General features: G+C 31.3%; 2 protein-coding genes across 3 annotated transcripts in view; one reads left to right on the forward strand and one right to left on the reverse strand.

Moving 5' to 3' along the window:
- LOC107166703 (lutropin-choriogonadotropic hormone receptor-like) overlaps positions 1-6997 on the forward strand; it is a 74653-nt gene extending 67656 nt beyond the window's left edge. Inside the window, exon 16 of the mRNA XM_089216064.1 lies at positions 6661-6997. Coding sequence (XP_089072190.1) covers positions 6661-6682 — 22 coding nt within the window. The 3' untranslated portion in view covers positions 6683-6997. The remainder of the gene's footprint in view (positions 1-6660) is intronic.
- TTLL15 (tubulin tyrosine ligase-like 15) lies at positions 2477-17423 on the reverse strand. Of its 2 annotated transcripts, XM_089216068.1 has the most exons (9): positions 16958-17421; positions 15561-15728; positions 14042-14161; positions 9595-9824; positions 5394-5557; positions 5132-5307; positions 4918-5027; positions 3251-3461; positions 2477-2762 (listed from the first exon to the last, which is right to left on the reverse strand). In XM_089216068.1, exons 1-9 carry the CDS (start codon positions 17171-17173, stop codon positions 2652-2654), a joined length of 1506 nt encoding a protein of 501 aa, XP_089072194.1. In that variant the 5' UTR covers positions 17174-17421; the 3' UTR covers positions 2477-2651. The 2 variants fall into 2 exon arrangements, with proteins under 2 accessions (XP_089072194.1, XP_089072195.1); XM_089216069.1 differs by lacking the exon at positions 14042-14161 and having other exon boundaries at positions 16958-17423.
- Positions 17424-19116: the final 1693 nt, after the last annotated feature.

A 19116-nucleotide genomic window follows, 5' to 3' on the forward strand; every position in this document is an offset into this window, starting at 1 on the left:
AGCGATGCGTAGCATTTATCGTATCGGAATTCCAAAATAAAAAAAAAAAAATTCTGAAGGCATCGCAGCTATAGTATTGGTAATGCATTTTCTTCTTTTCTTACTCAAAAATAAATAATGTGCAATCAATTATTGGAACCTGTTACTAATATTATGTAGATATACTATGCCATTATCGTATTTTGTTTTTGTTATTTTTTTTCGATATTATTATCGTTTATGATGTTATAGTATTAATTTTACTATTAAATTAATATTTTACAGCGCTACCGACATCGTCGTCGTCGTCAGAGACCCCGCCGAGACGCTGTTTTTATTATTTATTATTATTTTTTTTTAGTTCTTTCATCGACATTAAACAACAACAATCGAAAACTTCTCGATATATCAACGCGAATGATTGGCCGATCACCGAAATCGATCTCCAAAACATAAATTATTATTTTAAATCGAATCGATTGCCCATATATACACGTCGAAAACGCATAATTGCAGCGTGCATTCGCCTCACGCCCTTATGCAATATAATAATATTATATTATTTCACGCGCGTACACATAACACGTTATAATTGTGTATCATAAAATAATCAGTGGCGTATTGTTAGGATCTAAACAACAAAAGTCTTAACGCAACCCTCTCCCCCCCCCCACAAAAAAAAATATAAAAAAATAAAAATACAAAAAGAATTTAACAACTTCTGTGTGATGTACACACACCATCATACTCGTGCCTATTTATGAACCCAACATGATTTAATTTATTATACTCTGATGAGTGATACGCCCTATACGGGGTATACACCAACATACATTCCACGTAGTTCGCCGATAGTAAAGTTAGAAGACGGCACTATATAAAATAAATGACTGATTGACCGGTATATAATTATGACAATATGGTTCATATTACTACTATATTATTATATTCCGATCGCCAGCGTCACACACGCATAACGAATCCGATTTGAATATTCGCAGTCTATGATTATCAGCCCTATACTATACAGTACCTACTCGTACTGCACATTTTTGACCTTTTTTTTTTTTAGCGATAAATCCAATGGCGAGATAGAAAATTGCCATTATTGTGTAGACATCATCATCGTGCGTTTCTCGTATTTATATCTGCTACTTAACATATAGCTGCGTGTCCGTTATATAAATATAGGTAATTTTGAAAATTTGAAATTCCACAAATTTCTTCAAATCATATACTATGTTGTTACGTCGAATGTCTCGTCGACACTTCCTACCTGCGTGACCGTTAACGCACAAGACCATCGTTACGGTAACGATGTTAATTATTAGCAACGAAAAAAACAAAACGAAAATTGCCACTCTTCGAGCCAGCGGGTCCCGTCCAAACACGTCGGTATACGCCCGTGAGATGTATAGCAACAGAATATCGTCATAAAATAATACGACGACACAGCGCACGTTTGAGCTACATCAGAACTCATATTTAATATAATATCATCTGAAAAATGTTAAAGCAACGATATATGTAACGCAACGTCCTATCATGATCAGGACACGGTACGATGTTGCACTTCACTATACGGTTATTAGGTTTTAATTATTGTTCTTGTTACGTAACTATTCGATCGACGAAATATCCACCTCGTCCATTATAAGTCCATCGCACGTGGCCGTCGGAGCACTGCAGCAATGATTGATTTTGAATTAGTCATAAAACCGAATATTAATGTTATCGAAATATTATATTATTAACTTACCTAGTTTTTCTCTCTCTCAATAATTGTGACTGTTATTGCCGTATAAATAAAATCGCGGTAGTTATGTATAGATGTGATAAATTAATTGTTTAGTTACATTAAAAACATATCGTTGTTGTTCACGCGCGAAAGGCATTATGAAATAATATTTAATCTCAAAACTCATTGGTATTTTTTTTTTTTTTTTTTTAACAATTTCCATGGTCGTAAACAATAATACGAGTATATAATTATCGATCGGACGAATTCGATCTTGTCGCGCTTCTTCTTTATAATAATATAAATAAACGACTATTATTTTCTAATTTCATTATTCGTAATCATAATAATAATTATCATAGTGATTCGTTGAGTCTTAGACTTTTTAGTACTATTATAATATTATTCAAACTATTGATGTGATAAATAATAGTAATAAGAAATGTAGAGTTGATTTTATGATTAACATAATGTATGTCACTATAGTGATAAAATATATAATATATCGTTATAAATGCTTGAAAATTTGTAGAATTATAGCTTTGAATATTTTACACTATTGGCCACTTTGGTCAGCTATATCTATTATTATGATAATATAGTTTATAAAAGCTTATAAATCATCACGTAACATATTATTCGAAATTCTTTGATTGTGCACATAATATAGAGGTATAGGTACTTTATGACAACAGGCCGGATTTAAGTAACTCAATTTTACTCGGTAAAAATAAAGTGGGTAATAATAACGAGGTTACGTAAATAAATTAACTTTTTGTAATTTCCATTGAAACATTATTACATAATATAAAAACAATAAAAAAAATGTATAAACATAAGTAAATATGGCTTTCGTTTTGATTAAAAGTAGAACTACTTTGACTCGAATCTTTTCATGGTTTCCACTGCAGAGTGAAACACAGTTTTTGAATTATCAACACCATTCCGTGTCCGCGATGCATTTCCCTTTGAACCATTTATACATCAAACGCGTTTTCAGACTATAACTGCTGAGGTCTACAGAGTTGTTCAAAAAGTTCGGGTTCTGAAACAAAAAAAATAATTTACTAACCGATCGAAATCCATATCATCATAACCTATTATATTCAAAGTAAGTACGAGTGTTTGAGACTTGATTTCAACAGGTAGTCGATAGTTAAAGCTCTCTGAATATACCTCTATATATACCTATTATAATACGACCCTTTCACTTGTGCATGTATTCTGCTTCGTGTTCGTGTGTCTTATAGTTTTTAATCACAAACTTTAGTCTGTTATTATACATACGCCAACGTATATACTTATGTGATTTTTTTGTTTTTAAATAAATAAGCCTCGGCGTCTATGGCCATTACCACACAAGGAGTTTAAGGTTAATAATTTTCTAACGTGATTTTATTGATTTCCGTTTAATGTAAAATACAATAACATAATATGAACGAAAATATAAATGATCGTATTGGTAGGCGATGATGCACTAATCGTCGAAAAAAAACACAAAATATCCACCGAAGTTTATTAATGATAACTTACGAATTTCGGCGGGAAAACTCTCTTGCAGTCGTGCCGATCAATATATTCCCGATAAGCGTTTGTAAACTGGACTTTAGTATCTCTGTCCATGCATGGACTGCACAGTAGACAGTCTTCTGAATCACACAGATCGCAATTCAGCCTGGCGCACTTTTCTGGGTATGCCACTATGTTTTTCGTGGACACCGCCATCTTAATACTGTCTTCCTTGCTAAACAACACATAAATCGTGAACACAATATCATTATATTTTATATTGAAATGTCTGCGAAAACTAAAACCGATTTTTAAAAAAAAAAAAACAATAATATTATAACCCAGAGGTATTCAAACTTTTTCATTCCGCGGCTCTTTTGAGTATTCACAATATTTTGACACCTCCCAAATTATAATGAAAAAACTGAAACAAAACATGGGTACAATATGGCCAATTTAATACCTATGTAATATGAGTGATAGTATAACAATGACTTTAGTACTAGAAATAAAACTTCAAATAGTCGCGTCGTAAGGTGTGTCGTTTTCATTTCCACGATGATTGCAAATAATATTTATGATAATTATACATGACCTATATATGATGTTGGTTTCCTGTACATTGACGCGGCTCCCTTTGCATACTCTCGCGATGCACCTGGGAACCGTGACGAACAGTTTGAATACCTCTGTTATGACCAATAAACATTATATATTATTATACAGTCGAAAATTCAGAAGCCCGTCCAATCGACGAGAAAACTCCGAAAATAGTATTTAATTTATTGTACTGGTCCTCTAAATATCAATAATTTTACCGACGTAATTATGCCGAATTACATCGTCGCTATAAAAGTTGTCCATGTATAATAATTTACCTACAGGGTGATCCACCAAGGATGCTCAATACATTTTTCCTTTAATGAATAATTCATTCAAACTTTGATTTTTGAATTTTCGAAATTTTGAATAACTGCTTTATACTGAAGAAAAAAGGGGCGAGCACGAATGGTTAATCGCACTGTATAATGCATTATGGTACCTATTAAATATTTAAATATAAACGATAAGCCATACACAATTAACAATTAGCCATCATAATAATAAACATCTGAATGCAATCATAATGATAATTGAAGAATTTCAACGTCTGTCACAAAATTTTAAATTTAAAAATAATTCTACATTCCATTAATTCGAAATTTTTCATAGGTATAAACCTGTTCAACCACTTATTGATGTTTTATTACGTAATGTACACAGTATGCTTACGCATTTACAAAAGAAAAACACACTAATCTTGTTCATCTCCTAAAACAGTTCCTCTGACCTAACCAATCATAACAGACTTGTAATAGTTAAGAGTTAGGACATCGTTTTATTATAGGTGCATTGTTAACATGCACTTAATTGTGTTTCAATAATATAATTTATCATATTATTAAGTATATTTTATTTTATATTTTATTTGAGTATTTAAACGTGTTTGCTGAATGCCTTATTAAACTTATTTGCTCCAAAAAACAGACATTTTTACAATTTTTGTTTGGTTCTAAACTTGTTCTATAGATGGCTGTAATTATTGTATATGCTTATAACACATAATTCTAAAATGTCACTGTTCTGATTATTTTTTGGTGTTATTAATGAATATCAGTAAAATAACAGAACAAAAATACATCCAATATTACCGTTCGAAATGGGTCAAGCCAACAATAGCAAATAAATTGAATAACACTTGTTCGTAAAGTAAACGATTTTGTGGGTAATGAGCCGACGACAAATTTGGCGACATGTTGACCTAAAATAAATTTAAAAATTTAAAATAAATACAATCAATAGTTCGTTAGAATTTCTAAAATAGATTAAAAAAATTGTCATTAGACTTGAATCCAATCGACTCACCTCCATTATGTACACCTTTAGATCGTTGTCGACAACAAAATCAAAACGTGCCATTTCAAAAAAATTCGTTTTCGACTTGTAATTTTTCATCAGATTTCTGATCATTGATTCTTTTTCTAAACATACGACCCGTATGGCATCCTCTAGTTGGTCCCATATTATCGTTGCGTCTCTTCCTTTAAACAACAAACAGCGATATTTCAATATAATCAGTCCGATTCACACACTCAGCTTTCCGGATTTTCAATATAATGATCATCACCTTGAGCTTTCAAATGAGATTCAACGGAAACTTTCATCGAAGCGCCTTGATCAACGTAATATTTTTTTAGAGACGGAACTTTCCACGTTGGTAAATAGTCATCTTCTATTACGTATTTTTCTATGTTGTCAGGATCGAATGGATGATATGCTTTCGGGCAAAACCTAGAAACGAGTTTTGAAATATAAACGTTGAAAATAATTTCGCGTCGCCTTACACATGAAACCAAATCACAATGTAAACATTTATTTGTTTTTTTTTCTCGGAAGAACAAAGCACGTAAATGATTAGAAATTTAAAAAAAAAAAAGATTATTTCGTTTTTGAATTCGTCACATTTATAATTTTTACAAATGATATTATTAATTTAGGGTATCCTTTCTGTAATTTTTCATAAAATTCGTAAAAATTATTTTAGTATGATTGATTAATCACACGAAAATACGAAATGTTTTAATAAACATATTTAATCATTGTTTGAATTGATATACCGACTTGGAGTGTAAAAATCTTCAGTCGGATTAAATAAATTGATGGATTATAAGTATTATGTAGTAGATCCTCGATCAGTAGGTACATATAATAATTCAAACTTAAAGTAAAATATTTGCTTATTTGCTTTTGTCAACTATTAAGAACTAAAATGAATAATACAATCAACCATATCATATGAGTAAATTCTTAAACAATAATTTAATTGTCTTTTCGTCTATAATTATTTAACTGAAAATCAAGTAAGAAATTGTTTGTATTTAATAAATATCAAACCACACAACAATCACTTTTGTTGGGTACACGCGTTAATCATCATGAAAAAAAAGTTTCTTCACACATTTTTTAATTTTATATAATTGAAATAAAACCAACATTGCAAACCCCATGTGATCCCTATTGTTTTCTGAGCAACATACTTAAAGCGTTAAGTGTCATGCCCGCCTAAAATATTGCGAAACACGCGTAGAGAAATGAATAGGTAGATTCAAAAAATTAATAAAATTATAAATTGCAAACCTATTATATTAATTATTATTGCGCAAAATAAAATAATTTATATGATCGCATTTAGAACCGACATAAATAGGTAAAATAAAAAGTGTTCCTCGCCCCTCGTATGTTGTTAAAAGAAACTTATTGTTTCTTAATGATCATACCTTCAAATTTCACCGTAAAAAAGAAATATTGTATTAATCAGAATTTTAAATTGTTGCGTGATTAGTGATAACGTTTATCGCTTTTTTGTTTTATTCATATTATCGTTGTAACTCTAGGGTAACAGCTGTGAATGTATAGAATGTCATTGAGCACCAGTTCAAATCAGAGATAGTGTTTTGAACAGGAAACGCCGACCGACAAAAAACCGTAGGCCTACTATTGAGTTTATGATATTAATTGTGTTACTAAAATATTTTATTATTAGTTATAACGATATTTGTTCAACGGTTAGAAATATATTACCTATAGTTTATTTTTTATTTATATCATAGTTTTTAGTCTAAGTATATAGTTTAGTTATTATATACATAATAGTACATATTGTTTTTTACTTTGATGCTTTAAACATTTTAATGTAGTTGATTATATTTACGATTTACTTATTGGAATAAAATGAAGAAATAAGTTTAATATTTATTAAAATTATGAATGTGTTATTTTATTACATACAGCATAATTCATACGGATAATTCATTATAAAATAAAATATACACCTATTTCCCAACGGAAGTATAACGTAGTTATTTGTTAGTTGAACACAAGGGTAGGCATTAACTAGTTAAAAAGTTTATTTATTTTCTAATCAGTTTATGAACTTAAGTAGTTTGATTTACAGTTGGAATAACTTAGCATTTATCAGTTGATTTAAAAATAGTCCATCAAATTGAAAACATTTTGAAATTTTTCGTTTATACGTAAATATTACCTAATATAAAATACAAATAATCCAACACTTTATAATAATACAAACATTTTTATTCATATTATTGGTAAAATAATATTTTATCAATATATTTTGTAAGATCAGTTCACTCTTTATTTGGTATACATACTGATTTTGAAAAATAGATTAATTTTTTTCTAGCCTTGTTAAGTTAATATTTTTTTCAATATGAACTATTAACTTGTCGAGTTAAATTTATAATTTTTTAAATATTAACTTTTTAACCAATCGATCATGTGTCTTCTTAGCTTAAGTTAACTTGAGTTAATTGTTTTCATTAACTTGTCCACCTTTGGTTTGAACATAACATTTTGATCATATATCAATACCTTTTTTTTATCATATTATTATATTACTTATGTTACATTATTGTAACAGATTTTTCGTAAAAACGTTTTTATATTTATTTTTAATTTTAAACATGCGAACATGATCGTATAACAAAATTATTTAGCTCCTCGTTAGTGACTATACATATATACATAGAATATACCTACTTTTTTAATCGTTTATGAAGATTTTTTTAATAGAGCTGTGTATTTTTTCTAGTAATTTATTATGAAGCATAAAAAAAAATGTTAAATTGATTAATTGAAAAACCACCCGTAACACTATAACATATACCCAACCTATAATAGGTTCCCTCAAACTGTAGCCCAACGATCTCTGAATTACTTCCCTCCTCCACATCACCAACTAAGCAGCATCATATTATAGTGACTTGTATGCAACACATCAAAACAATATGTATGCGGCCAAATTAGAAAACAAAAAAAAAGGTTGAGTATGACGTGTACCTATGTAATTACTACCAAAGCCTTTGCGAAGTGAATGCAAAGTTTGAAAAAAAAAAAACAATTATTTTACGAAATTAATCTGACGCATACGTGTTGTTAACAATATTTACACAAGTCACATAATATGGAAATATGTAACATAGTCCATCCAAATATTGTTCATTATTATATTATATATATATATATATATAGGTTGTAACGGAGTAACCGTCACCTCACAAAATGATCCTTTTCAGGACCACCAATCGAGCAAACACACCGGAGTGACAATGTTACACATTTACCCAACGTGACACGCGGAAAAAGATAGGTTTTCATCGAGTAGGTTTCACCAATATGACGGATAACCTAACCACATGGATGGAATAGAAACCAACGGATCGAGGTGTAGTTGTTACTTGGTGAAACAACCACCCTCGACCAATCAGAGAAGAGAATAACACAATATAGAGTATAATATATACCGGTGCATTTTACCGGATCATCATCAGTCTTCAATTCATCTTCTACCAGTCAACAACTCAAACACTTTGGAAGAATAGAAGACCCGAAGACCACCAGTCGTAACAGCAGCCAACGAACCAACCGACTACGACAAACCGATCGGTGTAGCCGACCCGGATCGACCTGCCGACGTCAACGAACATCGACGAAGCCGATCTAGACCGACCAGACGGCAGCCACGAGCATATATCGACGTAACCGAACCAGACTGACCGGTCGGGACCTACGAGCACATCAACGAAGCCAACCGTGCATCGACGAGTGACCAACATCGACAACTGTATCAAGACATATCAACGGCCGACCTTCCAGCGCGGTCAAACAAAACGGTTCTTTTCAGAACCAACAACAACACCACGTCCCACCCTCGGTGGGCCTGCTTAGGCGTCACTGCGAGAAAGGACCGCGTGGAGTACGACTTGCTTGAGTCCGTGCATGAGCGAGCTTAACTCTCCAGTTATTATTTCATAATTAGTCACAATAAACCAATAACACCCAATATCTGTAATCACTTCGCACCTCTACAGGTTCGAACCCGCCCGTCGCGGCCCGGGGTAATTTGTCCCGTATGTATATAACACAACTGTACCATATACATATAAATTATACAATAAAATGCATTATTTGTATGCAAATCGTACATTCATTCACGATCACGATACGTCGAGTAACGACGGTCCGTATCAAGGTACCTATAGTTGAGTGAAACAAAGTGTAAACACCAAATGCCTACCACATATTATAATAGGAGAACCCTCACAAACTGAACTCCAATCAAATATTAACATATTTAAAGAAATTAAATAATAAAACTTGATTTAAGCATAAACTTTACCGTAAACTATGTGGAATTTGAATGCACACTGATAACTATATAATGATCTAGAGTAGCACGCGATGTAATTAAATTCAATACAAAAAAATAAAAATATAAACACAAAAACAAACTGAAACATAATGGGTACCTGAATAAAATGTCCCCGTTGTATATGTAAACCCTAAGAGGATCTATGGAAGTTATGATTGTATAAACTCCGATATCAAATTTATGTCCGTCAATCAATAGAGGATTATCAATATATTCCTGAATAAATGAACCACTTGAATTGAAGTCCAATTCTTTGATTGATTTAATTTTGATGCCACGGTGATTGTTCTGCTTTTGAATGAACAGTTTATGAGGATACTGTTTGGCCTGAAACAACAATAATGTAATTTACGTAAGTATATAGGTACCAAAGCGTTACAGTTTGCTGTCGTCGGTCGAACTTAAGTGCTGCAAAGACAATAGTTTTTAAAAAAACAAAATAAAAATATTTAATATGTTATCATCAATTCAACAAAAATCTAAGTGAATACTGTAAACCCTGCAGGTAGGTAACTACGTACGTGCGTGAAGTTGACCCCCCCTCCATATAATCGAATATACACCGAACGTATGCAAACAATTTGCAACTGATTTGCAACATTGGTTTCATAATTTGCAGCTCAATACTTTCAGCACAATTAATTTTTGTTTAATGGGGGGGGGGGGGGGGGGGCAACTTCACGTAGCCCCCTCAAATGGTCGTACCGGCTAGAAACCGGTACCAAAATTTTCCGGTTGATTTGCAACAATTTGCAACAACGGTTTTATAATTTGCAACTCAATACATTACCCGCAAAAGCAATTTTCTAGTTGGGGGTGGGGGGTTAGCCAATAATTGGTTAATTGGCTAATTGGTTTTTAGAATTTGCAAACCAAGTGCAAAGTCGAAATACAATAAATTTACACGAGGGGTTAACTTCATCAAGCCCCCCCCCCTCCCCCACATCAATAATAATAATGATTAACTAGGAATTCTACTCCCGCTAAATGCGCTTTATGCGCTGGACCACACACAGCTTCATACAAAGGCTGTCCTGTGTACAAGAATATTATTCAATCCCGCAAGAAGTCCAAATCCGCGATCAACAGAAAACTACCCACTCCAACCAACCCAACGCCTTCATCAAAAAACCGACCAGTCTTTCCAAATTCCATTCACAATAATAGATCTTATGCCAACGTCACTGCCAACACACCGCCCGAAGATTCGTATTCAATTTCCATAAATAAGTTCATCGAAGAATTCAAAACGATAATTAATCCATTAATCATTCTATTAACCTCTGTCCTTAATCGTTTACAACCGGTCACGGTATCAGTACCTTAACTTTTACCGATACGTATTCTATTATTATCTTTGTCATATTATATACAACTCTATTGTTATTTTTATTCTTGTTAATGTCAATTTAAGTACTATGTAATTGTCGAACTGTAATAGTTTAAGCTGATGGTTCTAAAATAAAAAAAAAAAAAAAAAAACTAGGAATTCTGAAATTAATAAAAATAATTTATAAAAACAAATCATGGTTACAAATTTAGAATTCTTATAAAAAAAAAAAAAATAGTAAAACACTAGGTAGTAATTTAAAAAAAATTAAATAAAATTATTGTAGGTACAATAATAAATTATTAATAGAACAAGTTTATCTTTATGTTAGTATAGTTCATAACAAATATAACACTTAATTATAATTAATAAAAATATAATATTTAGAAAAAATTAATAATAATGTATAGATATATTTATATAGTCACTTTACCATCTTCTCTAATCGTTTATGTTCTACAATTTTATATTTTTATTATAATATCATTGAATTCGAATTTAAGTATTGAAAACATCCAATTACTCAATAATGAGTTACACCTTACACTCAGTACCTACTTTACTGCACAACAATTTCCAATGTTTTATACCTGATATTTTACAAGCAACAATATTTTTTCAATAATTTCTAATTATGTGTATTTTATAATTTAAATGCATTACATCTATTCTATTCCATGCGATTTATATAGATAACAGATTGAAGTGCTTCTGAAACTCGTCCATATACGACCTATTATACAACCTATTACATTTAAAACTATATGGTCCATATAAAAACAACGAAAGCTATAGCCGCATGCGCTAATATCGCATCGTGTGGCTCGAGCCTCAGGAGTACGTCTCGCCCGCATGTGTTTTCTCCGTCTTTCATACGTACTACACGGCAAATTTTCGTTCACTAGTTTTAATAGTGTGCTGTTAATTTTGATATTACAGTGAATTGGCCCATTACCAAACTTTAAGGTAAGAACATTATCTGTGTTATCTCGTTGGTTTTTTACGATATTTAAATTTTTAAATGAGTTATGTGAATATTCAAATATTCACACTTAACATGCTCATAACTCATTAAAAAATTAAAATATCGTAAAAAACCAACGAGAGAACACAGATAATGTTCTTACCTTAAAGTTTGGTAATATAGTTTGGTTTATATAAGAATTCTAAATTTGTAACCATGATTTGTTGTTATAAATTATTTTTATTAATTTCAGAATTCCTTGTTAATCATTATTATTATTGATGTGGGGGAGGTGGGGGGGGGCTTGATGAAGTTAACCCCTCATGTAAATTTATTGTATTTCGACTTTGGACTTGGTTTTTATTATTGCGGATAATGTATTGAGTTGCAAATTATAAGACCATGGTTGCAAATTGTTGCAAATCAACCGGACAATTTAGATACCGGTTTCGAACCGGCTACGTGAAGTTGCCCCCCCCCCCCCCCCCCCATTAAACAGAAATTAATTGTAATGAAAGTATTGAGTTGCAAATTTTTTGTATATGTTCGGTGTATATTCGATTACATGAGGGGGGCAACTTCACGCACGTTAACTACGTTGCTTTTCGATTCGTCCGATTATATTTAATATATTTTATTATTTTACTATAGTAACTGGTACTATACTTATAATTAATCGCCAAAGTTATATTAACCAAGTATATGTAATATAATACCTTTTGTGTAGATAATATCGACGCCCCAGTTGGCCAAGTTCTAAAATGAAAAAATTAGGGTTTTAAAACAAATTCATGTTATGTACTATCACATACAAAATCTTTTAACAATTTAAGTTCAATAACGTGATAAAATATAGTCAAATTATTGTCCACGAGATTTTTAATGTCATAATTTACGTTCCATAGAAAATCAAGATAATAGAAACACATTATACCCGAAAACCCGATGTTTTTGAATTGTTTATTTATTTTTTGAACTAGGGCGTCGATTTGTAACGCATACAAAATATAGACATTTCATGCAATAATAAAATCATAACATATTATTATGATGGTGAAATTTAAAAAGATTGATACAATACTTCAGTATATTATGATATCACAGTATAAATTTGAACATTAAAAAGAATAATATATTTTATAAGATTTTAAATTTTAAAATACTTTTCATATTAATAATTGAATATCTGTATTTTTTTGTAAATATAACTTTAATAATATGCAGAACGAAAATTTATATAACAACGATAAAATTATTGATAAGTTCATAAAAGTTAATTTGAATGACGAAAATATTAAAATATGTTTAACTCTATACCGTATAGTATACGGCGTATACTATAAAAACCACTACATATCAACACATTATAAGTATTATTGTCGGATAATTGTAGCATTTATACAGCTGAGGCACTAGCTATATATAAAGCACTATCCTATATAATAAGTGCCAACCTGCATAATAATAAGTACATAATTTTTACAGACTCCATGAGCACTCTAGCTAGTCTTAGTAATATTAATAACAATAATGTTATAACTAATAAAATAATTAACTTGACTAATAAATTTAACGATAACTTAATCTTCGCATGGATTCCCGGGCACTGCGGAATACCTGGTAATGAAAGAGCCGACTTACTTGCCAAGGAAAAAGCCAATAATCTACATCAACTAACTGTGTGGAATATTAAATCCGACAAAGATACTAAAAAAATTATATACAACCAAATCAAAAATATCTGGCAAAAAGAATGGCTCAAAATGAATAGTAAATTAAATGAGATAAAAAGAACTATCGAAAAATGGAATAACCCTATGTCGCTCAAAAGAAGAGAGGAAGTCGTACTAAATCGCCTCAGAATAGGTCATACGCATTACACACATGGTCACCTCATGAAAAAGGAGCCACCAAAAATATGCCTTACATGCGGAATTACATCTACAATCAAACATATTATCACCGAATGCAGAGACACAAAAGAGGCAAGACAAAAATTCAACATACCGGAACACCTTCACGACGCACTGGGCCCTGACGAAAAATCCACCCAAAACATAATTTTATTTTTGAAAGATACTGAACTGTACAATTTAATTTAAGTCGTCATTTGATGTAAAAATAAGCCAATGGTCACGTTATCGAGGCTTTTCTCTTAATAAAAAAAAAAAAAAAAAATAAGTATTATTATAACATTAAGTATTGCATAAAATAATTAATATTAAATTGAATATCTAAAATTTAACTTACAAATGTGAAAAATTTTGATTTTTCTAACGGCATGCGAAAAGCTGGAGGTACATATTTTATGTTCGATGTTGCCAAATCAATTTTGTTGGTTATAAAACCTACACCAGGGAAATGGTTGACCTTTAAAAAAAACAAATACACATTTTAGATGTACACATCAAACTATAAATAAACCAGCGATCAACATGGATATTTAAGACGTGAGTATATTTTTTGAAGCATTATTATACCTTTTTAAAACATTGTTTTTTTTCATGATACTTATAAGACATTAAAAATTAGAACAAAAAAAATGCATGTAAATAATATATTGCCAAAAACATCAAAGTATGACCTTAAAACAATCAAACATCACATTGTAAAATTCATTAAAAAATGTATTACTATAATAATAACTAATTTTTTTTTTTTATTGGATAATATTTTTGGAAATGTTGCATTAAATCAAAAATATAAAATAATGATTTTCAACGTACATGATAATTTAATAATTTACAAAATGGCAAAACGAATGGCTTAAAATGAACACTAAATAAAATGAAATAAAAAGAACAACAGAAAAATGGAATAACCCAATGCTTGTCAAAAGAAGAGACGAAGTTGTATTAAATCGCCTCAAAAGAGGTCACACAAACTACACACATGGCCATCTAATGAGAAAAGAGCCACCAAGAACATGCCTAACATGCAGATATCCGACCTTGATCAAACACATCATCACTGAATGAAGAGACACACAAGAAGGCCAACAAAAATACAACATACCTAAGCAACTGAAAGACGCACTGGGCTCCAACGAAGAATCCATCCAAAATGTATTATTATTTATGAAAAATATAAAATTGTACAATCATCTAGCTTAAAATATTTAAGTATCTACCATTAGAGTATCAAGGGTTCCTTCTTATTAATAATAATTTTAAAAAATAAAAATAATTTCCAAAAATATACTAATAATATGCTATAATATAAAAAAATTATAATTTTTTTAATCTAAATATCGTTTATGATTTACAGAAATTATCTGAAAGGAATTTTATTTTTCAAAATAATCTCTCGATGACAAAAAATTATATGTCTTGTGATTAAATTATTTAACATAGCAATAAGTAAAAATTTAATAATAATAATAATAATATATGTCTGGTCACCTAACAGCGAAATTTATATGTGTACTACAATTGAACACCAGTATGTTATTTTATATTATCACAATAATATAATAAAGTAAATTTTCATTATCCACTCTTCCGGCTGGTGAAAAATTTTCTCATTATTTATCTGCCACATTATTCATGCGATGAATATGAATTAATAACATTTGAAGTAAATAGTATTACCTATATATAGGTAATGTCTGCATTAACTGTTTAGGTAAAATTATTAAACGTAAACACGGTGCAGTGTAGAAAGTTTGAATGTCGTCTACGCACACTTCGCGTCATTTGTATTGGACGAGTGATTGTTTAGGAGTAGGAAGGTATCTAATATTTATTATGATAAAACTTGAATAACTCACTTTTTGATGAGGTTTCAAATCGGAAAACGTGATTTGGTCGGCGTAGACTTTGAACGGATATTCGTGAGCCCATATGACGTCCCAATCCACTTTTTTATCGAACGGTCTTCTTGTGTACCCGTAAACATTGAACACGTCGAAAACGTGCACCAAGTGTCCAGCATCGGCCTGAAAACGATCAACGAATTACACAAGTGTACTGCAGTTTATACGTAAATAAATAGGCAAATTATACAGGTAGATCCGGTGTTATCGTGAACCAAGAAAAATATCGTAGAGAAAGCACTTTTTCTTCTTCCACAGCACAAAATAAAATATGTGTATTATATAAATAGGTAGTAAAAGAATTTAAAGCATGCAGAAACAATAAGAACACAAAAAACAATACAAACAGTTATTATGACACTCGTTAGTTGGTATGATACGCATGCGTGTAAAATAATATAAAATCATATACGCGAGCATATATTTCCCATATTTTTTAATTTTTTTTTTTATAAATACTTTAGATTATTCGTTCACGATAAAAAAAAATGACTGACCTGAAAATATTTGATTTATTGAGATTGAGCACGTTCGTCTCATTTCCCTAGTACTTTTTATTCTTTACACGACTTATAGTGTTGCGATATAACTTTCTATTGTTCTTAAGACTGAGTAAATCGAATTCCTATTAAAATTATTTCCATAATTACAGTACCCACCATTTTATTAATTGTGGCATTTTGTCGATCGTTTACAGGATTAAAGTGTCTCATAAACTACGCATAGAAAAGTACTCAGAAATTGATTGCGATTATATTTTATATCCCCTTTATTGCAACCGACTGTTTAGTATATAATTTATAGTATATAATAGTCATGGATGCAGTAAAGGCAAGTTTCCGTTGGAAAAAAACAATATTATTAATATTGTACCTGTCATCGCCGAGCATACGACTTTTTATAAGACATTGAGTACATAGGAAATCGAAACGCAAAACTGCATAAGTGTACAATGATCGTAGTTGAGCAAGATAATGAAAATATAACGTAATAGTTAAGAAGAAACAATATGATCGTTAAGTTAAAAGTTAAAACATAAAAAATATATTAACTTAATTCAGTTTAAAAAAAAAGTTATAATCTACTTTATTAAACTAGTTAATTTAAAAAAAAAAATTAACTCTTAACCTTGGCTTAAAATTTTCAATAACTAGTGCCCACCTTTGAGTATTGACTCAAAAGAAGTATAGAAAACGTGAAGAAGAGCATTTTACGTTAAAAAAATTTAAAAAACATGGGCAAGCTTGTCGATAAAAAAAAAAAAAAAAAATTGCGGTTAAATAAATTGTAATCGCTTAATTTTGATCACTACAGCTAAGCATAATAATATGTGAGTATGCGAAATGTCTCACGCGTTTCGCCAGTACGATGTACGACGGCCTTTTCGCGGCGTCCGCGTGCCTTTGAGACGGCGGCGGCGGCCCGGCGTACGGCTCCTGTCCGTGATGGAACTTGTTGTGCTCGTACTGGATCCAGTTGAGTTCGAAAAAGTTGACGGCCAACAGGACGACGCACAGGAACAGCATGAAGCCGACGAACAGCGGCATGGAAAACCATCGGAGCCTCATCGTGCGGCGACCAACCACCGCGGCCACGCGGAGACCGTAGCGGCGCGGAAAATTCGAAATGTCGGGCCGCCTTCGACGAACGTAATATATTATTATGATATGGTTGTAGTGCGCTCACCAACTGGTGGTCGGCGTGTCGAATATTATAATAATACGTCCGTCACATCGTACGACCGTTCGGGTTATACCTACACAGGTTAGGTATCACAGGTTAGCATCCGCGCCTACCCGTGACCGTGCGTGTAGGCCGAGCGAAGCGATCCACGTGGACCGGAGAAAGTAGGCCGTCCGATGACCCGACGCCGCCGCGCTCATCCTTTCACTCTCGTCGACAATGGTGTTTATAACATGATATTGAATTATCAGGTACGCGTGTGTGTTCTGAAGAGTAGTCGAAGTTTTTCGCGTTCCGAGTGCAGCACACGTCATCACTGCTGCAGTGTTCCATTTTATTGTTATTATTATTGTCAGTCGCTGTTACGATACCTATGATGACGTCGTCCGGTCTCAAATGCACAAATATATATGCATATGGTATATAGTTATAATATTGTAGTATGACGACGATCGCGGTGCAAGAAGTTTGGTATATGGTTGTGAGCGGTGGTAGCGGAAACGCGCGGTGTGAACCCGTACAATAAAATTCTATTTTTAAAACTTATCAGTATTTTTGTATTCCATCACTTAGCATGAAAATGTTTATGGTTCCTGTTCAAACATTTTTTTTCTTTTTTACATATCAAACAAACTGAAAGATTTATCTATAAAACGAAAAATTTTTTTTCTATTTTTCTAATTTGAAAACAAAAATGTTTGCAAAGAGGTGCCGCGTTCATTTTGAAAACATTTTAAAAATCTTAAGAAAATTCGTGTAAATGGAGAGAACAATTTGTCTCTTTCCCTTAAACAGAAACGTAAATTACATATACCTATGGGTTTAGTTTCAGTTTATTATGGATATAAAATTACATTTTTCATATCTAAAATAAAATCGATAGTTTCTTTTCATTATTTTAAATGCTGCTTTTTAATTTTATTTAAAGTTTACATAAAAATATAGAATCTTATGAAAAAAAAAATTTTATGGAATCAACTGCTTAATAGAATCAAGGCCCACACCAGTGTGGTCACATTAAACGTATAACTGTAAGTAGGTATAACTAAAAAATATATATTGTTTTATAGTTGATACAGTCGTGTAAATTCCACGTTAATGCCTGAACAAAGATACATATGATGTCATATGGATATACATTGGCACAAGCTCATGACCGGAGTAACTTGAATAATAGCCACAGGTTCCTCCTAACATGAAAAAAAAAAAACAGGACCTAGCTAAGACTCACACAGTTGTTGTAAACATTATATTAAGCAGATATGTCAGGCCTCCATGGTTCTTGAATGTTCCAAACAAAAAAAGTCACACTAATTATTGGCAGTATAAAAATTTCCGATTTTAATATGGATAGAGCCGATAGAGGTTATAGTGATGAAATGCAATGTAAAAATCGAGTGACTTTCATAACGTTATTAATATGGTTTGATTAGGTAATATGAAAATTATAATCAATTTATCAATATAGAATAAAAATAATGTGATCATAATTATTATTATTAATATGGAAAAAGTAAATTTTTTTAATATTTTATAAAATTATTATTTTATAGGAATTACGCAGCTGAGAGTGCCATCTAACAATGGACAAAATCCTTCCCATAAACACACTATACTACAGACTATAGTTGTGAAAAACATTTCACGAACATCGGAAGTCGACAATAAAAGCGTGACATTATTGTCATCACCAATACGATACGCATGTTCAATATTTGACAAAACGTGAACTATTACTTGATAAAAAGCAGCCAGCGGGTACCTACAAAATCCAACTAATCGTTAATGTATACCAATTATTTATAATAATATTTAGATTTTAAAAAGA

This window comes from Diuraphis noxia, unplaced genomic scaffold (assembly GCF_037042655.1).
Source record: "Diuraphis noxia isolate RWA-SAM2 unplaced genomic scaffold, SU_Dnox_SAM2 contig0001, whole genome shotgun sequence".
NCBI classification, from domain to species: domain Eukaryota; kingdom Metazoa; phylum Arthropoda; class Insecta; order Hemiptera; family Aphididae; genus Diuraphis; species Diuraphis noxia.

Bases quoted from the DNA above. Each gene is read 5' to 3' on its own strand.
- TTLL15 (XM_089216068.1), bottom strand. From the start codon at position 17,173: ATGAGGCTCCGATGGTTTTCCATGCCGCTGTTCGTCGGCTTCATGCTG. The intron at 9,825-14,041 runs GTAAGTTAAATT...TTGTTGTTTCAG, and splicing joins AATCAAAATTTTTCACATTT to GCCAAACAGTATCCTCATAA. The intron at 5,028-5,131 runs GTGAGTCGATTG...AATTTATTTTAG, and splicing joins TAAAGGTGTACATAATGGAG to GTCAACATGTCGCCAAATTT.